The sequence below is a fragment of the Equus asinus genome, chromosome X, assembly GCF_041296235.1.
Source record: "Equus asinus isolate D_3611 breed Donkey chromosome X, EquAss-T2T_v2, whole genome shotgun sequence".
Taxonomy (NCBI): domain Eukaryota; kingdom Metazoa; phylum Chordata; class Mammalia; order Perissodactyla; family Equidae; genus Equus; species Equus asinus.
Genome location: NC_091820.1, coordinates 35,862,650 through 35,888,102, shown reverse-complemented (window position 1 = coordinate 35,888,102; position 25,453 = coordinate 35,862,650). Strand labels below are relative to the sequence as shown.

The following is a 25,453-nucleotide window of genomic DNA, read 5'->3' as shown; positions in this document are numbered from 1 at the left end:
AGTTCCTGGAGCCCAGGCAAAATGTCCCCAGAGGCCCTCAAGACTGTGCAGGCCCAGCCCTCATGGACAGGAACTCAAGTATGACAGAGATCCTGATCCTTGGAGCCTTGGGCCACCAGCCAGTCTCATTCACTCCACAGCTCTGAGGCAGGCCCTGGGCTGACAGCCTGAACAGCAGAGATACAGATCTGGTGGAGGAGATGGACGTTGAACAAACAATTGCACAAATGCCTGTTTAACTAGAAACAGTGATAAAGCCTAGGAAGGAAAAGAGCAGGCTGTTATGCGGGAGAATAAGAGAGTCTGATTTAGACTGGCTTTCACGGTTCTTGTTGGTTTCACTTCGTTTTGTCCAGATTTACGCTGGCTATTTTATTCATTACTTTGCTCCCAGAGGCCTCCCACCTGTCGAGAGAAACGTGGTGTTCGTTATTGACGTGGGCGGCTCCATGTTTGGTATCAAGATGAAACAGGTAACAAGGACCTTTGGGACCTTTCATAACTCTTTTTCTAGAAGGCTCAGAAAGCAGAAAGTGCTGAAACAGTGGTTCCCTGGGGACAGAGACCATCACCCTTGGATCTTATAGGCCTGAGCCTACCTTAGGGTCCTGGTACCTTCGTTGTCAGGAGCCATGTAGACCTGGAGCCACAGAGTCCTTGGAACATTGAGGGGTCGGCCCCGTGGCTGAGTGGTTAAGTTTGAGCGCTCCGCTGTGGCGGCCCAGGGTTTCGCTGGTTCGGATCCTGGGTGCGGACATGGCACCACTCATCAGGCCACGTTGTAGTGGTGTCCCACGTGCCACAACTGGAAGGACCCACAACTAAAATATACAGCTATGTACTGGGGGGATTTGGGGAGAAAAAAACAGAAAGAAAACATAATAGATTGGTAATAGTTGTTAGCTCAGGTGCCAATCTTAAAAAAAAAAAAAAAGAAGAAGAATCCTAAGAACATTGAAACATTGAATAATGGAGCCTGAAACAATTGAGACCCTCAGCCCCAAAACTCCAGGTCTCATAGGGGCCCAGAGTCATAGAACCTTTGAGCTAGAGTACTCTGGTATCATAAAAGCTGTGTCAAAAAAATAAAACCTTAGTCGTTTCAGACTCTGAAACTTTGAGAGGCCACAGGTTTTTGTTTTTTATGTTTTATGTTTTTACTTCAAAGCCAAAAAAATACGGTGCACTAGCATTAGAGTGCTTAGAAACCATAGAGACCTGGATCCATCTGGGTTTAAATCTTGTAGGTCTTCTACTAGAGCACCCTCGAAACAGGTCTTGAGTCTTAGACCAAGGAGATTTTGACTTTAGAGCCTGAATCGTAAAGTTCTGGAAGCAGCATTTTCAAAACATAGTACTCTGTGGCTCTAGAATTGTAAGGTTCATGTGTTCTAGGCAGTGTAGGCTTTTTACCTTGAAGTTCTGAACCACAGAGCCCATGGAACCTAAGGCTCACTGACTTGTTTTACCCGAGTGTAACCTAACTGGGGGAAGGGAAATATTGAAAACTGTCTCCCTCTAGCCTTCAGTGTAGGGGAAGGCATATATCCAATTCCAAATTTTTCTAACATTTCCATCTCATCTAAGGTGAGAAAGAAGCTGGGGAGCACTCGTGAAGGTCATATTCCAGGGGCACAGGCACCCTAAAAGACTGAGACCTAATTATAGATCTAAGGAATGCTTCCCCTCCCCCTACACATTACCACCACATCAACTGGCCTCCTGTTTAACCAGGAGGTTACAGCTGAAAGAACTGGAAGCCTAGATTCCGTTTAAGAAAGAGTCTCTAGGGAAACCCAAGACAATAGAGGAGACAAAAACAAGGACCCTAGAAGAAATTTAACTTCTGACACCTGCAACTGCAGCAGCCAGCAAACACAACCTAACTCCTAGGCTGATAAACATAAAACCTCACACTAAAGCCTACTTACCTCAGTTACTTTTACCTCATACACCATGTCTGGCTTTCAACAAAAATTTACAAGGCATGCTAAAGGGAAAAATCACAGTCTGAAGAGATAAATCAAGCATCAGAACAAGACTTATATGGCATAGATATTGGAATTATCAGACTAGGAATTTAAAATAACCATATGCTAAAGGCTCTAATGGGAAAAGTGAACAACGTGCAAGCATAGATAGGTAATGTAAGCAAAGATGGACACACTAAGAAAATCAAAAGGAAATGGAAGAAATATAAAACACTACAACAGGAATGAAGAATAGCTTTTTTGGGCTCATTAGGACACTAAACACGGGCAGAGAAAGAATGAATGAGCTTGAAGATATGTCAATAGAAACTTCCCAAACTGAAAAGCAAAGAGAACAAAGGAATGAAAAAAAAAACACAAGAGAGTATCCAAGAACTGTGTACAATTACAAAAGTGTAACATACGTGTAATGGGAATACCAAAAGGAGAAGAAAGAGAAAGTAACAGAAGAAATATTTGAAGGAATAATGGATACAAATTTTCCAAAATAAATGACACCCACCAAACCACAGATACAGGTAGCTCAGAGAACACTACGCAGGATAAATACCAAAAAAATCTACACATAGTCGTATCCTATTCAAACTACAGAAAATCAAAGACAGAAAATCCTGAAAAAAAATCCAGTAGCAAATAACACCTTACTTATAGAAGAACAGAGATGAGTTACATGGGACTTCTCTTAAGAAATAACGCAAGCAAAAAGAGAGTGGAGTGAAATTTTTAGAGTGTTGAAGGAAAAAGCCACCAGCCTAGAATTCTGTATAGCAAAATTATCCTTCCAAAGTGAAAGAGAAATAAAGACCTTATTAGCCAAACAAAAATTGAGGGACTTGTCAGTAGACTTGCCTTGCACATGTAAATGTTAAAAGAAATTCTTCAGAGAGAAGGAAAATGGTTAGTTCAGATACTTGGAACTACATAAAGAAACGAGCAGTGTTAGAGAAGGAATAAATGAAGGTAAAATAAAATATTTTATTTTTTAATTACTTTATGTAACAAATAATTTGTGCAAAATAGTAATAGCAGCAATGTATTCAGTGACTATAGCTTATCGATCAGTGAAATTAATGACAGCAACGTTATAAGGGACAGCAGGGAGGAATTGGGAGATTCTGTTACAAGGTATTTGTACTCCGCATGAAGCTGTATAGTGTTATTTGAAAATGGGCTTGGATTAGTTGTAAAAGCATATTGCAAACTCTAGGGCAACCACTAAGAAAAGTTTTTTTAACAAAATGGATATGCTAAGAGACGAGGGAAATGAGATCACATAAAACACTCAACTGAAACCAGAGAAGGCAGAAAAAGAGTGGAAGATAAAAAAAAAAAAAAAGAAAGGACAACAAATAGAAAACAGTTAAATATGGCAAATTAGTAATCACTTTAACCATGAATGGTCTAAATACACCGACTGAAAAACAGAAACTGTCAGTGTTGATTAAAACAAAACAAAACATAAACAAGACCCAAGTATATGTTGTCTACAAGAAGCCCATTTTAAATATAAAGACACAGATTAAAAGTAATGGGATGGAAAAAAAATATACCATGCTAACACTAATCAAAAGAAAGCTGGAGGGGCCCGCCCCGTGGCCGAGTGGTTAAGTTCTCGGGCTCCGCTTCAGCGGCCCAGGGTTTCACTGGTTTGGATCCTGGGCGCAGACATAGCACTGCTCATCAGGCCATGCTGAAGCAGCATCCTACACAGCAGAACCAGGGGCAGTCACAACTAAAATATACAATTATGTGCCAGGGGGCTTTGGGGATAAGAAAAAGAACCATAAAAAGAAGATTGGCAACAGATGTTAGCTCAGGTGCCAATCTTAAGAAGAAAGAAGGAAGGAAGGAAAGCAAGCAAGCAAGCAAGCTGGAACAGCTATATTAATTTTAGACAAAGTAGACTTCAGAGAAAGTAAATTATCAAGGATAAAGAGGTGCATTATATAATGATAAAGGGGTCAATTCTCCAAGAAGACATAACAATCCTTAATGCGTATTCACCTAACAACAGAGTCTCAAAATACATGAGGCAAAAACTGATAGAACTGCAAGGAGAAATAGATGAATCCGCTATTATAGTTAGAGGCTTCAATTCCCCTCTATCAGAAATAGACAGATCTAGCAGGCAGAAAATCCATAAGGACATAGTTGAACTGAACAGCACTATCAATCAATTGGATGTAATTGACATCTACACAATACTTCATCCAACAACAGCACAATACGCATTCATCTCAAGCTCACATGGAACATTTGCCAAGATAGACTACATTGTGGATCGTAAAACACATCTTAACAAATTTAAAAGAATATAAATCATACAAAGTATGTTCTCAGACCAAACAGAATTAAACTAGAAGTCAATAACAGAGAGATAGCTGGGAAATCTCAAAATAATAGGAGATTAAACAACATGCTTCTAAAAACCTAATCTGTCCCTGGTTAACAGGAGCTTCTCAGGAAAGGCCATCCTCTATGTCTCAGCCCTCTCAATGAAAACAAAAATATGGTGCTTAGCTACCTATCCTAGAATGTGCGGCCTATCCCTGAGTTCATCCTATGGCAGGAAAGACTCTGATCCACTTAGAAGCATTTGAAGCATTTTCTATCAGTTTCAGATATAGAGAAAGGTGGGCCACAAGTGCCCTTCCTGTGGTCTCTGGAACTCATACCTATAAAAAGGGTTGAAAGTATAATATTGTGCTTAAAATAACTGGATTTAATATCTCTAAAATATGGATTTCAGTCCCTGAGCCATCAGTGACTAGCTGTGTGACCTTGAACAAGTCATTCCACCTGTCTGAGCCTCAGTGTCATCACCTGCAAAATGGGGATAATATCAGTACCTTCTTCATTGTGTTACTGTGAGGATTAAATGAGCCGATGCATCTAAAGTATTTAGCACAGTGCCTGGAATATAGCAAGTGTCCTATAAATAATGTTCTAATACTAGAACCTATATACCCTATTCTTGGAACCTCCTACATGTCTAGCCCTATGCTAAGTATTGTCATGGAGCAGGGAGCCAAGAGGAAGAAGCTTTCTAAGTTCTGTTCTCAGAGAGCTCAATACCTGGATGGAGAATGAAAATATTCTACATAAGACAGTCAGTGAACAGCTTGGGAATGGGAATGTGTGGGTGCAAAGGGCATGGGTCAGAGTAGGCAATGAAGGAGGGTCTGCCCAGAGAAGGAGCAACTGAAGGAACAGTGAAGACATGAACAAATAAAAAGGAAGTAGGAAAGTCTGTTATCTACAGGACACAATAAGAGTAAAGTTGTGGAGACGAAATGGAATCTGGGTTATCTGGGGGCTGGTAACAAGACCAGCCTGCAAGAAACGTACGGTGAGTAGAAGAACAGATTAGATAGAACAGAACCAATGCATGCAAAGTCATTGAAAGGCAGCTATAAAGATCCGGAATCATAAAGCTCTTAAACTTTAGAGATTTGGAATCATTGAATCCTGAGTCATGGGTTCCAGGAACCATGGAACACATAGAGCCTACTGCTCTGAAAGCATAGAGCTTGAACCTTCTAAACCACTACTGTCCAAGAGAACTTTCTTGATGATGGAAAGGTTCTAAAATTCTGAGGTCTCCAATACAATAGCCACTGGCCACATGTGGTTATCGTACACTTGAAATGTGGCTACTGCAAGTGAAGAAACAGAATTTTAAAATTTTAACTAACTTACATTAATATTTAAATAGCTATAGTTAGCAGCTCCCATTGGACAAATGCAGTTCTAGGCTTTGGGCCATAGAGCCTCTAGAGCATTTTGATTTGAGAATCCTAGACTTATAGAGTGCTGGAGTCAGAGAGTCTTAAAATCATATAATGCTTAGACTTTAGTCCCGTATATACAAAGAGCCTTTCAGTCTTCAACAAGACCTCAAGTCTTGGTCCATCTCCTTCACTTCATCCAAATCCCACAGACTAAAACGGCCATGAATGTGATCCTTGGTGACCTGCAGGCCAATGACTACTTCAACATCATCTCCTTTTCTGACACAGTTAGTGTCTGGAAAGCTGGAGGCTCCATCCAGGCCACCATCCAGAATGTTTATGATGCCAAGGACTACCTGGGCCACATGGAAGCTGGTGGCTGTAAGTGTCAGACCTACCTACCCAAATGAGCAGACTGTGGTTATATGGGAAATTCTTGAAATGCTCCCTCCATTCCCCCATCCACCTCACTTATCACAATGCCTGAAATATCACTATTACATTTTATACAAATATGTCCCTTCATCTGTGTTCCTTTTCCTAGTGGAAAGAGCACAGCTGATTCTCCATGTATTTTTGGTCACACTTCTCTTTGGGCCTGAGTTTCCTCTTCTTTAAAGCACATACTCAGAAGAATTTGTTAAGAGTTTTTCAAAATCAATAATCCAGATATTTATTTCCAAGATCTGTTTCCTAGATATTTATTTATTTGAGCAAGCTACTGCCCTGATTCTGGTTTTTGATCAATCCTCTCTCAGACAATTACTGAAATCTTCCCCACCCACCACCTCTTGTCAACTCAGCCCTTTCTTCCCCTGTAGCATGGAGGTGGGGGTGCTATCTTTGGGGAGCTGCCATTCTGACTAGAGAATGAGACTTTCCCCCAGGAAACTGGCAAAACACAGTCTGAGACAGGGAGTGCTAAAAGCTAAGGACATATGGGCCCCACTGTTAGATCTCTGTGTGGGGGTAAGGGAGTTGGGAAGGATGAGCAGTGGAAATAGTCTGAGCAAAGATGAGGAGATATGACTGAGCCTGGGAGGTTGGTGAGATGCCCAGTGTGTCTGCAATGGGGATAGAAGTAACTAGAAAAGATGGTCTCACAGTCTACTCCCCAGTTAGGGACCGACATCAACACAGCTCTGCTGGCAGCTGCTTCAGTGCTGTACCCTAGCAACTAGGAGCCTGGGAGGGGCCCCAGTGTGGGGAGAATCTCTCTTATCATCTTCCTGACAGATGGGGAGCCCACAGCCGACATGATGACCCCCAGTGTGATCCTCTCCAACATCCTTCAGGCACTGGGCAACAGGGTGAATCTTTTCAGCTTAGTTTTTTGGGATGATGCTGACTTCCCACTGCTACGTCACCTGTCCCTGGAGAACTGGGGAGCAGCCTGGCACATATACAAGGACACTGATGCAGCCCTACATCTGGAGGGCCTCTACAAGGAGATCTTCATGCCTCTGCTGACAGATGTGCGTCTGGACTACCTGCGGGACTTAGTTGGAGCCTCCCCTTGGGTCCTTTTCCCCAACTACTTTGGTGGCTCAGAGCTGGTGGTGGCAGAACAGGTGCAACCAGGTGAGCAGAAACTAGGCATCTACCTGGCAACCCATGGCCCCAGGGGTCAGCTTCTCATGTCCCGCCACAGTGAGGTGGCCACCAACAGCAGCCAGAAGGCCTTTGTTTTCCCAGGGGAGCCAGTCCCCAGTGTAGCCCACTTCATCTGCCACCTCTGGGCATAGGTCACCATTGGAAAACTGCTGGAGGCACGCTTCCAAGCCTGTGATGCCACCACTTACCTGTTGGCTGCCGAAGTCCTCAACCTGTCACTTGAATACAACTTTGTCACACCTCTGACTTCACTGGTCACGGTGCAGCCCAAGGAGGCTGGTGAGAAGGCCAGGAGACAGACTCCCACCACAGGTGGACCAGGCACCATCATGCCCTCATCCACCAGCAGGCATGGCCTAGGGGCAGGCACAGCCTGACCAGCTTTGGCAGCTAAGTTCTCTCCCAAATCAAGTCTTGTGAAACCAAAGTCCTACTTATCCTCAACTACTCCTGCCTCTACAAAGAAGATGCCTAGTTCCAAGGAGTTGGAGCCACTGGGTCAGAGCCGTAGTACTCTATCCACTCTAGCACAGTCAAAGCCCAAAATTTCAACACAACAGGATTCTGGAACCTTGGCTCAGCCAACTCTCAGGATGAAACTGGCTGCCCTTGTGCCTTCAAATTCTGGTGCTCTATTGCTTCTGAAGCCTAGTACATCACCACACCAGAATCCTGGTACCCTATTACCCATGAATTCTAAGACACAAGTCCCACCTCTGAATCCTGGCACTCCATCCCAACCCAAAGCTGGCATTATGAAACATGTTTCTCCACTGCACTGCAAACATGGTGCTCCATCACAATCTAAACTGGATGCCCCAACACACCCCAACCTGGGGTATTCACATCACAGTCACCCAAAAGGCTGCCACAGCCCAGGCCTGAAGTCTCCACACTTCAGATCCCCAAATACCCACCACACACCAAACCAAGAGTTCCTCCTTCCAAGAGCCCAAATAACCTGCCGCACTCTAGACCTGGGATCCTCTTACCCAAGACCTCTAAAATTCTGTCACCTCTTAAATCTAGTGCCCCACCTCACCAAACTTCCCTCAGTTTATCACTTTCCAAACCTAGGACCTCAATCCCCAACAAACCCAAAACCCCATTACCCACTAGACCTACCAGATCCAGGCCCCTACCTCCTCAGAGCCTAAGCACATTCCCAAGCAGTCTCAAGTCCTACAAGTCTCAGCAGTACCATAACCACCTCTGTTCTTAGAGAACCCCTCCCTACTCCCTTTCACCCCACTCTGCCCTCTCTCCTGCCCCCTGGAAGGCTCTGGCATCAGCATAACCTGCTGCCATAACTCCAAAACACCAGGCAAATTCTGAGACCATCTGTGTCAGGAGTCCCAACAATGGGCCTACCCAACAGCTCCAGCCCTATGCCAGAAGGCAGCCCCTCAAACCTGCCAGTCTTGACTTCTAGCATCCTCCCTGAGGCAGTCAGCCTGCTTCTTCTCCCTGAGGAGCTAGAGCTGCTCTCTGAGTCAATGGTGGAATCCAAGTTTGTGGAATCCTTGAACCCACCAGCTTTCTATATTTTCCTCACTCCTGACAAAGATGGTGAGTGCCATGGGCAAGAGGTTAAGCCACGATGGGGAGATATGAATGGAGAGCACCAGGAACTGGGCATGTACAAGACTTGTGCAGATTCTAGTGATAGTACAGCTGCTTGCTTACCTGCTTTGAGACTTTAAACCAGCTACTTAACTTCTCTGGACTTCAGTACATAGGCACAGAATTAGAGACCCTTGGAGGGGAGGAATGTTAAGACTGGGAAGGCTGAACAGATACAAACCGGCCAAGCTGTGGCTTTGACATTCACTTTGTTGGACAAGAGAATTACTCATGCTTCCCAAACAGGGGAAAGATATGGGGTTATAAATGGGAGCATCACTGGGCAAGGCAAGTCTGCTTGATTCTTTTGTGCTCTGTGAACAGCCCTACTTAATGAGAGAAGTATAAAAATTAGGGAAGATGATGACAGTTATCTTTAAATTTCCCAAAGACTGAAATAACAACAGTAAACAGTTTTCAGCTCTTCCTATGTGCAGGAACTTCTCTATATATTGTAGTTGTAGTCCCTCATTTAATCCATTCAAGAAACTGTTAATATCTGCATTTTATACATGAGGAAACTGAAGCACAGAGAAGAAACTTGTTCCATGTCACACAGCTAGTAAGAGATTTGAACCTACATAATCTGGTCCCAGACTGAATGTGGTTCACCAGTCCACTATTCCGCCTTCCTGAAAGGAGCAACATTTTGGGAATGACCTTATAGGGCAGGATTAGAACCAGTTGGCCGTGGCAGTAAGTCACAGGGATACACATTTGGGCATGACATCCTGGACATGCGCCTCTCCCTTACCACCTCCCCTCCCAATATCCCATCCATCTTCAATTCCTAATAATGTTACCTCTAATATATTTTCCCAATGCACTCACTTCTCACCACCCCAACTGTTATTATCCTAGGGCATACTACCATTGTGTCTCACCTAGAAAACCGTTCCAGCCTCCTCACTGGTCTCCCTGCTTCCTCTCTTAAGAGATTCTCTTGGCCATTCTCCCCCAGCAGCCAAAGGGATCACTTAAAAACATAGATCTCTTCATGTCCTTTCCCTACTTAAGTACCCTCAAGGGTTTCCCATCATACCTAGAATGAAGTTCAAAGTCCTCTTTATGGCCTACCATCTATCCCATACCTCTCTGACCTCACCTTCTCCCAGTCACTCTCTGAACTCTAGCCCCAGTGGTCTCCTCTCTGTTTCTTCAATGGGCCCTTCCCCCACACCCACCCCCACTCAGGGACCTCTGTCAATCTATTCTCTCTGCTTGATAATTGCTCTGACCTGCCTTGCCCTGCCCTCTTCCTACCACCTTCATCTCTTCCACTGCCACTGAAACTCCAGCTCATAACTTAGATCTCAGCTCAGATGTCCTTCCTACCCTCCCCCCTCACTGCCCAAGACTACCTCAAGTATCTGTAACTCCCTCAGTCACTCTATTATTTTTTTCTTATAGCATTTGTCACCATTGGTAATTATGATTTCATTCATGTCTGCCTCCCTGACTGAAATACAAGCTTCATCAGGTCAGAAATCACGACTGCCATTTTCACCACCATATCCCTGATGTTTAAACAGTACCTGAATGAATGAATGAACAAATGAATGTGTGCATAAATGCTATTAGGAAGAACTTTGAACATAACTGAGCTTGAAAGACTAAGATACTGCAGAGAGCATAAGGTCCCAGTCTTGGAAATATGCAGGTTAGATTGGGAAGCCAAAGAGAACTCTCCTGGTCAGAAGGAAGGTGGGCCAGGGCATCTTTGCCCTGGGAGTGTGAAGGATTTTTCTTATTTCTTTTGTGCTTGGTGGGGAATCCACACTGGGATGGCAATTCTAAAGACATCCTGGGAGGAGCTGGAAGTAGGATGGACTCTCAGGAAAGCTCTACTGGACTAGCAAAATGGTGAACAAGGAGCTCCCCTGACAAAGATCCCTAAGTTTTTATTTCCATTCAATTAGAATTCTCATAGGTGTTGTGTGAGCACAGAGGAGGGGCAATGTATTAGTTTTCCATTGCTGCACAGCAAATTACCACAAACTTAATAGCTTAAAACGACACCTATTAATTTTCTCACATTTCTGGAGATCGGAAGTCTAGGCACAGGTTAATTAGGTTCTCTGCTCAGGGTTTCAGAAGACTGAAATCAAGGCGTCTGTAAGACTGAGTTCTTGTCCTCTTCCACGCTCATTCATGTTTTTCGCAGAATTCAGTTCTTTCTGTTTGTAGGACTGAAATCCCTATTTCCTTGATGGCTATTGGCCGGCAGTCACTCCTAGCTTCTAGAGGGCATCTGGGCCACTTTCAGATCCTAAGGGGTTTTTTGCATTCCTTGCCACCCAGTTCATTCTATCTTCAAAGACAGCTATGGAGAACTCCTTCATGTCAAATCCTTCTCACACTTAAAATCTCTCTGACTTCTCTGTCTCTGACCTCTAGACTCAGATTCAAAGGGCCCATGTGATTAGATCAGGCCCACTTGGATAATCTTCCTATTTTAATGTCAACTGTACCACATAATATAACCTATTTATGGGAGTGATATCTCAGTCCTGGGGATTTTACAGGGTGTGTACACTGGGGCATCATGAAAGCCATCTTAGAATTCTAACTACCACAGGCAGAGAGCAAGAGAAAAAAGCATTAGAGTTGGCCTCAAAAGATAACTAGAAATTGATCTTTGGTCGCTAAGGAAAAGGAAAACATTCCAGGTGGAAGAAAAAAAAGGGTTACTAGCAAGAGAAGGCAGAGCACTCATAAGAATAGTCAGTTCAGTTAGGCTGGAGCATGAAGAGGAGACTGGAGAGCTAGGCAGGGGATAGATTTGAGAAAAGACTTAAATGCTAAGCTCAGGAATTTGGCCTTTATCTGGGAGGAGGTGACTCAGAGGCCGGGGGTGGGTCCCAGAGTTTTAGAACTATGATAGATCAGTCACTAACACACTCTCCTTTGTAGGCAGGTTTCCAAACGGCTCCACCTTCTCATCCTCAGGTAAGACAGCCACCCTCACTTTCCTGTTTGAGTGTAGGAGAGCTTGTGCATGGGCACTGGGGCTGGGCTCTCTCTCTGGGGAAGTAGACATGGCCTCCTACTGTCCTCTTCTCTCCCCTTCCCTCTCTCCCCTCCCATGCCTTCTAGGGCCATAACTTCAGAGTTGCATCTCCTACCTTGCAGTGGATGGGGACACCCACTTTGTAATTCACATGCCACGCTCAGAAGAGAGGATCTGCTTCACAGTGGATGGGCATCCAGGGGACCTGCTACAGCTCATAGATGACCCGAAGGCAGGTGAGAGGTCCAAGGACTCTACCCCACATAACACCACAGCCGGATATATTCATGTCAACACCCCCAGACATTTGTGGACTGATACTTAAAAACATATAGCAGTGGCCCTCACTAACACAAAAGTACACACTCAGACACATGAAAACACACATGAATACACTGTAACACCAAGACACTCACAGATATGGACACACACACACCAGAGCATATAGTAAACTCACACAAAGACATACCCACGCACACATATTTTGACACTCTCCACACCCACACACAGTAACATACAAATATGCACCCAGATACACAGTGACACACCACATATGCCCAGATATATACAATGACACATACATCAACACACTCAGACACACATCACAGATACCCCCAGATTCACCCCAATATCCAAGAATTCAACACACATGGGCACACATACTCTGCTAGTCTAGACATACAAAACTCACTGATGCACACAAATACTCACCGTGACACACACTCACATGCATTCACACTGACACCCCCAGATACACATCAATATGTACCAACACACAACCAGACACACACAACATAAACTATTCATCAAGATGTATAACACAGGGGCTGGGCCCGTAGCCCAGTGGTTGGGTCCACATGCTCCGCTGTGGCAGTCCAGGGTTTTGCCAGTTCGGATCCTGGGCGCAGACATGGCACTGCTCGTCAGGCCACGCTGAGGCAGCATCCTACAGGCCACAACTAGAAGGACATGCAACTAAGATATACAACTATGTACCGGGGGGATTTGGGGAGATAAAGCAGGAAAAAAAAAAAAGACATATAACACCAACATATCCAGAGACACATATAAACATAAAAAAATATGCTAGCATAGCAACTTCTCCAAATATGCAGATGCACTGATATGCCCAGAGATACTCATATGAACATGATCAAACACACACATTTACACACTCAGAGGCAAACACATACATGCAAATAGCCCCACTAGGGTGAGCACGCACACACATACACACATGCCCACACACTGCACAGGAAGGAGCAGCTGGATGGGCTGTGGTAGAAGCACTTTCCTCAGGAGCTAGCTCTCTGACCACAAACCTGCACTACTTCATCTGGACCCTGAGCCCTGAGACCTCACCCCTGTCAGTGCTATGGGTGACCATGTGAATAACCATGTGAAAGCCTGTGCTCCAGGCATGCACTTTCTTCCTTCCAGGGCTGCATGTACATGGACAGTTGCTTAGGGCACCACCAAGGCCAGGCCACAAGGACCAGACCCGTACCTACTTTCAGATCATCACAGTTACTGCAGACAAACCCCAGGCCTACACTATGATCATCACTTGCAGTTCTATATCTGTGCAAGGCAAGTGTACCTTGCTCCTGTCCTGGGACCAGCCTGCCCTACTGAGGAGGCCCCAGTTGGAGCTCCACGTGGCTGCTGCAGCCTGCCTCACCATCCACCTTGGGCCCCACCTCAAGCTCCTAGTCCTCTGGCACCACTACAGGCACCCCAGCACTCTGAACCTACCCCATCTGGGGTTCTATGTGGTCAATGGCTCAGGTCTCATCCCCTCGGCCTGTGGCCTGCTTGAGTAAGTGCTGCTGAGGATGAGAGGGGCCAGGGAGAACCAGTCCAAGAGAGACCCTGCCAGGCTGAAAGGCCAGTGAACTCCCAGCACCTCAACCCCCCAATCCACAAAGAGGAATAAGAGTCAATCTCTGCCCTTGGAGAGTTCCTGGTCTTGGGAGAGGATAGACTCAGACATGGATAGTGATCACAGGAAGTTATCAGTGCTAGAAAGTAGCCCAGGGAGCTGGAGGAACCCAGGATGGCACACCTCACTCAGCCTTGAAATTCAAGAAAGATCTCCTGGAGGAGAGAGATCCACACTGAATCTAGAAGGCTGAGCAAAAGTGTAGAGTAAAGGAATGGAGATTGTAGGAGATGGAGCTGGAGTGGTCAGAGTAGAATTCCAAGATGAGAAATTAGACTTTATCCTAAAGACAATGGGGAATCATGAAAGGTTATAAGCAGGGGAAAGACACAGTCATATATGGGTATTATGAAGATCCCTCTGGAAGCTGCTATAAAGGGGGATTGCAGGAAGCCAGATTGTAGGTCAAGAGATACTAGCAGAACTTGAGGCAGAGGCCCACACCAAAGAGTTTGGGCAGTGATGGTGGATTGGACAGATATTTTTACTTCCTCTGGGCCTACCCACTCCTCTCCTCTCCTTCCCTCCAATCTACCCTGTCTTCTCCTCCAAGCAAAGCCTGAATGTCCCCCTTCTGCTGCCATCTCATCTACTTTGGCTCTCTACTTCCATACTATACTCCTGTCCCATCTGGCTCCTCCACATTTTCTACAATGTCCAGCCTCTCGCCTCCTCCAGGTCTTTGCTGCCCCTCCTCTCTTCCACTTTTTCTTCTAGGTTTCCTGCTTTAGGATCTTCTCAGAGAACTCACTGGGGACTCAGGCCACTACTCTGACTGGCACTGAATCTTTCTCCCTCAGGGAAGTTCCAGCACACAGACATCCGGTTGGTGGCAGGGCCCACGGGACCAAGACTGCAGAGGCACCAAGGCCCAGATGTGCCTGTGGTTCTAGGCAAGAGGCTGCTGAAGGATTCACCAGGGATGCTGCCCTGCTGGGCTTCCTGCTGGCTGGTGAAGTGCTCTCATGTACAGCAGCTGCTGGGCCACCCTTACCTTGCCTATGTCCTGTTATAGTCCCTGAACCTCAGAGCCAGGAGATCTGAGCTTGGGAGATCCAGAGGCCAGGGCAAGAAGTGAGCCAGAAGCAAAGACTTAAGGACATGGAGACCGACACAGGGATACACACTCTCAGACATGTGCTAAGTGACATATATACAAGGACACACAGACATGCAGACCTATCCACCTAGAGGCTTAGGGACTTCTGCCTCCTCACAGTCCTTCCTGTCTCCAGTCTCCACTCTCTTCAACATACTCCATACCAGCCTTAGAAGTGACTTTTTTAAAACAAAAAACTGACTGAGTCACCAGTCATACTCACAACCTTCTCTGGCTCCCATGGTATATTTAAGGGTCTTGGAGTTCCTCTAACAAACCGTGCTCTCTACCACTGCTAGGCCTTTCCTTCTACATGGGATGCCCTTTTTTGGTTTCATGTAGGTAGATTTTATGCATCCTTCAAGTCTTACATGTCACTTCCTCTAGAAGGCCTTCCCTGACCTTTCTCCTAGATTGAGTTCAGTTCCCTCTGTGTTCCAATAGTCCACCACACCCCATCCAAACTCACAGAATGTATCATACTGTGTAGTAGTCATCTATTTATTTGTCTGGATCTCTGGCTTAGATTGAGCTTTTTGAGGGCAAGGACCTTTACTGAATCATTTATGTATCTCCAGTACCTGGTACATAGTAGGTGCTTAGTAAATATTTGCTGAATGAATGAACAAAAAAAGGAACATCAGCAGACACACATGTATACATACTTACAACCAAAGATACAGGACCATACACAGAAAGACAGCAACAAGGACACAGACGTGGATGGGGAAATAGAGCAATAGAGACACATGAAAACACAAGGCAGAGGGATCTCAAAACAAAGAAAATGGATGTAGGGACATGTAGACATACAAAGAGGGGTTCAGGGAGCCAGAGTGACAGCATCAGGGACATACACCCAGAGAAACAGATGCTCTCTTGCTGGGCTTCTGTATCCCCATTGTAAGGTAGTGTCTCTGTCACAAAGAGGCAGGGAGACAAAAACAAGGTCACCAAGAGACAGTCACACAATGACTAATGTGAAGACACTGAGACATAACAACGTACAAACTAAGAGATAGATATGCACAAAGATTCAGACACAGGAGCAAAAGGGTCAAGACACATAATGACACACAGAGACACAGGGACACAGAGGTAACCAGGGAGATATTAGTCAAGACTAGAGTCCAAGACACTAAGGACAGAGAGTTAGAAACACAGAGACATACTCACATGCTGACTTGCAGACATTGAGTGGGAGATGAGAGGAGAACACAAAGACACAGGACCAGACACCTATAAGGATATAGAAACAGAGACGTTACACAGACCCAGACTTGGTGACAAAGACCCAAGGACACAGGCACATGCGGAGGAACACACTAAGAGTGACACAGGAGCACAGACTTATATATTTAGAGATCCAGTGATGAAGACATGCGGATACAGGCACCTGAATGGTGACAAACACCAGCAAAGAGATAGGGGTCAGGTCAGGTAACAGAAACATAAGGACAAGCAAGGTAGAGGCCCAGGTGTAATGGGGACATTGTGACACAGTGACAAGGACACAGGAATTCAGAGACAGAGATCCCAAAACAAGTAGACATAGGGATATGAACCCACAAATACAGTCATATAGATACAGGCTAGACATAGGGACAGAAACACAGGGACACATCTGGAAGGATCAAGATAGGAACAAAGAAACCTAGACACATAGAAACAGACACACAGCCATAAGCAAATGGGAAGAGACATGGTCACAAGGAAATATATCCAGAGAGGCAGGGATGAAAAAACACAGAATCAAGATACACCTGGGGACACCCAGAAATAGAGACACACAAATAGGCAACCAAGACCACAAAGGAAGGGATGGGGACAGTGAATCAGACCCAGGGACACAGAGATAGTGGCTCAAAAATAAAAAGACATGGATCTAGAGACCAGACACAAACAGAGAGACAGGGACACAGAAATGGTGAGTCAGATCAAAATAAAACCAGGGACAGAGGAAGACAAAAAGAGAAACAGATGCAGAGAGACACTCTGACAAGCGGACCCATAGAAGCAGCACCCCCCCCCACCGCCATCGTGGGGACCCAGAGAAAAAGACCTAGGGACTGAGAAAGAGAGTTATTGAGTCACAGGACAATTTATGACACAGCCACACCAACATTAAGAAACAATAATATAGAGACATTCGTAAAAGCTGGGGAAAATAGAGAAGTAGGATAAATACCAAATGCTCACCAACAAAGGGCACATGGAAGGAGGCGTATGCAGATTCATGAGCACAGACACTGAAACACAGAGGCTCAGAGAGAGACACTCAGACCCAGGGAACACAGAGAATCTGGGACAAAAATTAGATCACAGAGGTTCAGGGACATGCAAAGACTTGGGGATACACAGAGATAGGAACACACAGACACTGGAACACAAAAGTTAATGGGCGCCCAGATGCAGAAATGAACAGACACTAGATCACATGCAAAGACTCAGGGACCTTTAAAGGTTCAGGGACATGCAGACTCTGAGATGGACAATGACTCAAGGACACATAAAGACTCAGGAACATGCAAAGATTCAGGAACATGTAAAGAATCAGGAACACACAAAGTCTGAACAATGCACAGAAAAAGAGATGCACAGACACTTGAACACAGAGGCTTATTGGATGCCCAGATGCTGAAACATGGAGATCCATGGGAACACAGAGAGAGGGAGACACAGATTCCAGATTGCAAAGGCTCAGGATGTGTAAATATTCAAGTACATTCAAGGACAAGTATTCACAGGCACTCAAACACACAGATCAGGGACACAGAAAAACAAGGACATAGAAGCAGGGGAATACAGATAGAGACTTAGGGACACCCAGAGATAGGGATATACATACGCTGAAACACAGAGACTAATAGGATGTACAACACAGGGATGCATAAAGAATGGAACACAGAAACTCACAGACTAACAGGGGGCCAAGGACATGCAGATACTGACCACATTATCCAATGGAAACCACAGACACCAGAACATAGAGACATTGGGACACAGAAACTTTGGGAAACTGAAATATGCAGACACTGAAACATAGCCAGAAACTTGCTCATACAGATATTAAGATACATACAGCCATTGGGAAACATAGGCAACCAGTAATACACACGGAGACACTGACACATACAAACACTTAACACACATAGGCACTAGAACAGACGTCAGAATACATAGGGACACAGAGACAATGGGATCACACACTACTACACAGACACTGGGATACAGAGGGACACATAGAACCTACGTACACACACACACACACACACACACTGGGATACACACACCACTGGGGCACAAGGAAACTGGGTTACAGAGACTGAAGCACACAAAAACTAAAACTCAGACACACACAATGATATGTTGACCCTGGGACACACAGACAATAGGATACAGACATTGAGGCACACAGACACAAAGACATAGAAAAACACTGAGACACACAGACACTTTGACTCACAAGTAGTGGAACATGCAAATACTGGAATATACATACAATGAGGTACACTGGCATTGGGACACACAGAAAATGGGATACAACCTGTGACATACAATTATTGAAGTTTATAGAGACAGTGGCACATACAAACACAGGACTATACAGAACTGGACCATACAGACACTGGGTCAAACAGACATTGTGACACACAGATACTGGGCTACAGATACTGAGGTATACCGAAACTAAGAGACACATGCAACATGCAAATGGCCACTGGGTACACAAATGTTGGGACACATAGAAACTGAGGAACATACTGGGATATACACAGACACCAAGACTCACAGACACTAGAACATACAACCATTAGGACATAAACAGATATTGGGATACCCAGGCATTAGAGTACAGAGAGGCTGTGATCTACAGACACTGGGAAATATACAGATACTGTGACACACAGTCATTTTGACACAAAGACTCTGGTGCACAGTCAGAGGTAGGGACAGAAGTTAGGACTTATAGACACTGAGGTTCACAGACACTGGGATAGATAAACATTGAGACACATAGACACTTGGCTGTATAGACACTGGGACACAGCCCCTGAGACACATAGACACTTGGATGTACAGAGACACTTATGGATGTAGTCACTGGGACACTCAGGCACTGGGAAACAGGGTGCACAGACATTGAGACAAATAACCACTGGGATATACAGACACTGAGACACATACACACTGACACATACAGATGTTGCAGTACACAGATATTGGAATACACAAACACTGGGGTCTTCTGAAACTGGGACATACAGACACTGGGATACACAGACTTTGGTAGCAAACACTTAAACCTACAAATATTGGGACACACAAACACTGGGACATACAGACACTGGGATATAACTTCTAAGGCACACAGAAGCATTTGGAACTTAGACACACTACAACATGCTGACACAGGGACGCAGTCACTGAAACATACACACACTGGGATATGCAGACTCAAACACACAGAAATTAGGGTGCAGACACAAAAGCACAGAAAATACCAAAACATATAGACACACTGAAAACACGCTTACTCTGGAACACAGTCACTGGAACACACAAACACTGGGACATACAGACATTGACACAGACCCTGGAACATAGTCATTGGGACATGCACAGACACTAGGATACATAGACACAGGAACTTACAGACATGGGGATACACTGACACTGAGACATGCAGACACTCTTTTCAGAGATATTGAGACACACAAACACTGGCACAAAAAACTAGGGCACACAGACTTGGATACAGACGCTGAGGCACACAGAAATACTGAGACTGAGATACACAACTAGCATGCTAACACTGTGACACACAGACACTGGGGGTACAGACACTAATGCATTTACAGAGATAAAGAGAAGTTGATATACACAGACATTGTGGTAAATAAACACTGAGACACATAGACATTAAGACACACAGACACTTGGATATACAGAGACACAGAGACATACAGCGATTGAGACACTCAGACACTGGGACACATAAATACTGGTGCACAGTCACTAGGACACACAGACACTGAGATATACAGGCACTGGAACACATAGATACTGGTGCACACATATGGGGTACACAGACATTGGGACACACCAACACTGGGACATTCACAGAGTATGTGACATACAGACACTAGAAAAAACAGGCATTGGGATGCACAAACACTAGCACATACAGACATGGGGACACACAGACAGTAAGACACATAAACACTGAGATGTACAGACACTGGGTTACATAGGCACTGGGACAGAGAAACTGAGACACAAACACACACACACTGGGACTTACAGAGACATCAAGACACATAGACACTGAGATATACAAACATCAAGAAATACACAACATTGGAACATACAGACAATAAGATGTACAGACTGGGAAATAGGCATTAGTATATACAAGGACACATTGGGATGCACAAACAAAAGCACACTTGGTCAGTGGGACACACAGAAACATTGTAACACACACAGTCACTAGGACACACAGACCATGGAGCACACAGACTGGGATAAACAGTCATTAGCACATATACCCAGACCCTGCAACACACAGACATTAGGAAACACAGACAGTGAGATGTACAGCCACTGGGACATATTGAAACAGAAGAAACAAAGACGCTGAGATATACACACATACTAAGACACACTAACACTGTTCAATACAGTCATTGGGACATGTACAGACACTGGAACACAGAAACAGTGTCAGCTACACATAGGAGGAAATACCAACACCAGGAAATACACATATTGGGATATACAAACACTGACCCTAAGACACATAGACACTTGGGCATAGAGAAAAGCTAAGACATACAGTCACTGAGACACTCAACCTCTGGAACACAAAGACACTAGGATATAAAGACATTAGGACACACAGGAGCTGAAGTATATTGACACTTGGACACACTATCACTGGGATAGACATAAACACTGTGACACTCAGACATTGGGACACAAAGACACTGGGATACACAAACAATGGGACATATGGACAGTAGAATATACAGACAATGAGACACAAAGAATCTAAGAAACGCAAAGAATCTGAGGTGTTTTGGATGCTAGGTCTTGCAGGACCAGAGTGCTTTACCATCAGCAAAGAGGAGAAAAGGCAAGAATAGGGGACAGAGGGGCCTCATCCTGAGTCTTGAGACAGGGGTAAGCACGAGAGTGCTCTATGTGAGGAGAGTGCCGACTAGAGAGGAAGCTGGATGGCAAGGGGAAACAAGTGAAGTGGAGTGAGGGAGTGTGGATGAGAAATGTGAGCTTTCTCCTATGGCCAAAAGAACTAGTGCAGCCCGTGGCAAGAGGTGGAGGTGTTTGGAGCCAGCCTTGAGGAGCTTGGTCTGATAGGATGGGAGAAAGAGTAAAGGGGAGAAGAACAGGCCTTGTTGAGGTGTTAGTAAGTGGGAATGAACAAACACAAAGGCTCTATCCTTGGCACACATTCACACTCTTCATTCATTCATTCAATAAACTTTTTATCACAGGCTTCCTCTGTGCTGGACCTTGTGCTGGGCCGTAGGAATAAAACAGATAATGTGACCCAGGCCCTGTCTTTCAGGAACATTGAGGCTGCTTGAGGATACACATGTTGCAGCAGACAATAATGACACAATATGAACAATGCTAGAAGAGAGGTAAGCCTAGGGGTCTGTGGGAACCCAAGGAGCTCAGGGAATCCAGACTGGGGGTCAGGACAGGTTTCCAGATGAGGCAATATCAAGGCCTAGTCTAGAGGTAGAAAGAATAATTAGTCAAAAAGGAGGCAGTGGCAAGGAAGAACATTGCGTACAGAGGGGTTATCTTGAACAAAGCCTGAAAGATTCATTCTTTTATTCATTCATTAATTCCACTAACATTATTGATCACCTAGTATATACCAACCACTGTGGTAGGTGTTGGGAATTCATAAGTAAACAACTGGACATAGTTTATGTACTCATAGAGCTTACCTTCTATAAGGAAAAAAAAGAAACTACTAAATATGTGCAGGGAACACTTCAGCATAGCAGGAACAGAGAGATCAAGGCGGGAAGAGGAACATCAAATGAGATGTGAGAGGGAGGCAGGAGCCAGATCATGGAGGTTCTTGTGGGCTGTGGTATTTGGACTAGTACAGTGGCAATGAGTTGGAGATATAAGGGCAGATTTCAAAGATAATAAAGAGGTAGGAGGGAGGAATTATGATGACTGATTTGATTGGAGGTGAGAGAGAGAAAGGAGTCTAGCGTGGCTTCTATGTTTATTTCTAGCTTGGGCAACTGGGTGAATGATGGAGCCATTTCTTAGCATAGAGGGACATAGAAGAAGTAGGCTTTTATGGGGAGCCTACATTAGTTTAAGGTGACTGTGGGCCTCCCAAAACATTTATTCATTAATTAATCACACCTCTTTCTCCGAACGTCTTGATATTTCATAAATCTCTTTGTTAGGATGATTTTGGTTGCAAGCAATAGAAAATCCAACTCAAACTGCCTTAATAAAGGGAATTCATTGGCTCATGCAACTGAAAAAAATTCAGAAGTAGGGTGGGTCTCAGATGAATACTGAATCAGTTCAGCTCAATGATGTCAATGACGTCAACACAGTGACATCCAGCTTCTTTCTATCTCTCCACTCTGCCTTCCACAGAGTTGCTGTATCCTAAGCTTGGCTCTCCTAATCACAGGGTGACTGCCAGCAGCAACAACAACTGAGCAAAACTCCTGAGCTTTCATTCTAACTTGGGTCCATGCCCACTTTAGAACCAATTATTGCGTCCCTGGATATAGGGTTGTGCTAACTGGCTTAGGCCAAATCTGGGCCCATTCTTGGATGTAAGGGTTGGGTCAGCCCCACTCGAGTACATGGCTGATACATATTAGGTGAGGGGTGAAATGTATGCTGGATAGACCACCGAGCCTGTTACTACATTGGAATAAATGGCTCGGCTGCAGTAAACACTGTAAACCAGGCCAAAGGAATAAGTACCCAGTAATTATGGAGTAGTAATTGTACCAGAAGACTCACACAAGATAAAACTACTGCAATGCATCCAAAAACCTTGAGCTTCCTAGAAGCCATGGCACAAAATGACAACACAGTGATGAGTTCTGAAGGTGATCTTCATGTAGCTGTTTCTTCATAGTAGCAAATGACCACTGTCATAACAGTCACAACCCCCTCTATCCTTTATATAAGTTGAGTTGAATCTACAATATGGCAATGCTACTATTAACAGAGGATAAAAGTGAAGCCAGGAGTGTACATGATTTACTTTGGAGGACAAAGCAAGTCAATGGCAGAGCCAGGACCGAAACCGTCAATGTGTCTTAGCTGAAAGCAATAGAAATAAACTCTGGCTGATTTAAATAGAAAGGAATTTGTTAAACAGGTATTATATAGCTCACAGAGTCTGGGAGAGCTGTAAAACCAGATCCAGAGACAACATAGCCAGGTTGATGCCCAGAATCCCACTTCAGAATCTTCCCAGAGGAGACACTACTTGTGACACCACTGGAAACTAGATGCCACCATTTGCAGTTCTCAGCTACTGACCCTTCCATTGCCTCTGGACCCAGATGTAGCTGCTACAGCTGCATTCACCCATCACCCGAATGAATTCCATGCAATCCCTGCTTCCTTGAGCATTAACTTCTGATAAGAAGTCTAGGATAAGTTATTCTAACTGGTGGAGTCTAGTCATGTGTCCAAGCCCTAGTTGCAAAGGAGGCTGGGAAAGTGAGTAAGTGGTCTTTTCAGCTTCTATTGTGGCAGGTGGGCTCTGCCTCATAAAGCAGGGTATTACCAAGGACAGGAAAGGAATTGGTAACCAAGAATAGTGGTAAATATCCACTATACCTGGCTTATTGCTACCCTACCCGTGGTTTTTACAATGAAGGTCCTTATTGTTCAACTAGATGCTCAAAAACTATTTCCTGAGTATAGTCAGCTATCAACACTAGGAGGAAAATGTTGGGGGTGGGAGAGAGATGTCTCCCTGTCCTCCTCCCAGGCTGGTTGGAGTGTTCCAACCACACAGGGGCCCTTTGGAAAATATCAGCAAATACTCTGGGACAAGGTTTAAGACTGAGAGAGCTTCCAGAGGAAGTGAGGCTTGGTCTGGACTTTTGAAGATGGGTAGACTTCAGAGAGGAAAAGAAGAAGAAGAGAACATTGCATCTAGTCTCCACTCTTAACTCTCCTCTTTCTTATCTGGTCCTTACCTGGTCACTGGCTGTCTGAATACCTGTTCACATTGGAGCCAGAAAACCCTTAGGATGCCTAGAGGGTGGTTGAACATCACTGGTACCTCGAAGTCCCAGGGCTAGAGCTTAAGGGCCACTCTAGAGCCATCAGCAAACAGACACATGGTACAAATGGCTAGATGGTGCAAACTGAATGAGATCCAGCAGTGGTCTCCTCCACTGTCACTCACTTGAGTTAGGTGATTGCACACATCATTTCCTTCTCCCCTGCTATGTGACCTCAAGTCAGTCAGTTCCTCCCTCTAAGCCTCAGGCTTTGCTCTGTAAAATGGAGAGAATCAACCCTATTTTTCAGGGATATGAGATTGAAATAAAAGAATATATGTGCATGTATGTATATATTTACATGCACATATACACACATTTATAGTGCCCAGCTCAAAGTCTGACACATAAATGGTACCTGATGTTATTATTACTCCTCACAGAAAGTCAGAGGTAGAAAGAACTTTAAAAATTACCCATTCCAATACTGTCATTTCTCAGATGGAGTAGCTGGGGCCCAGAGAGGGAAAAAAAAACTTTGCCTGGGCTCTCACAACAAGTTAGTGGCAGAAAAAAACTAGAACATTCTTTTCCCAACTCCTTATTCAAGACTGTTTTTCACCCTGTCTAGCTAAGCCATTCTGGGGACAATCCACACTGTGGGGGGTAAAGTCAATGGGTCACCCTTCTATTGGGTGTTCACCTGTCTTCCCCAGCTGGAGGATTCAATTATCTAAGACTTTAGAAAGCTTCTCTGTGCCAGGTTATGCTGGACAAGCTTGGGGATGAGAGAGCACTCAGACCTGGCCTAAGACCTGAGAAGAGGTGGTTATAAACACAGACAATTGCAAACAAACAAAAAATAGGGATTTATGTGTATACAAGTAGTGAGGGAACTAAAGAATAGCTTTGGGGGATATTAGCCTTTCCCTCTATAAACTTCATCAACCTCTCCACATCTACTCCAAATATACTGAATGACAATGATATGGATAACTGCAGTTTCTCAATCTTATGTAAAGTGTGACAAAAATAATCCTGAGAGACTTCCAGCTATGGTTCAATGAGGAGATCAGAAAATCCTCCTCTCAAAAAGTAACCACAAAGCAGACAAAATTGATAAAAACAACCATTTTGAATCCAAAGGCTCACAACAATCTAAGAAGTGTTTATACTTTTT

The 25,453-nt window shown here is 44.5% G+C and overlaps 1 protein-coding gene across 1 annotated transcript in view; it reads left to right on the top strand.

Annotated features, from left to right (window-relative positions):
• ITIH6 (inter-alpha-trypsin inhibitor heavy chain family member 6) overlaps positions 1-23,158 on the top strand; it is a 43,653-nt gene extending 20,495 nt beyond the window's left edge. Inside the window, 10 exon segments of the mRNA XM_044764043.2 lie at positions 357-473; positions 5,932-6,103; positions 6,845-8,160; positions 8,163-8,506; positions 8,508-8,904; positions 10,728-10,822; positions 11,877-11,908; positions 12,092-12,205; positions 13,410-13,792; positions 14,717-23,158. Of these exon segments, the coding sequence (XP_044619978.2) occupies positions 357-473; positions 5,932-6,103; positions 6,845-8,160; positions 8,163-8,506; positions 8,508-8,904; positions 10,728-10,822; positions 11,877-11,908; positions 12,092-12,205; positions 13,410-13,792; positions 14,717-14,926 (3,180 nt within the window). The 3' untranslated portion in view covers positions 14,927-23,158.
• Positions 23,159-25,453: the final 2,295 nt, after the last annotated feature.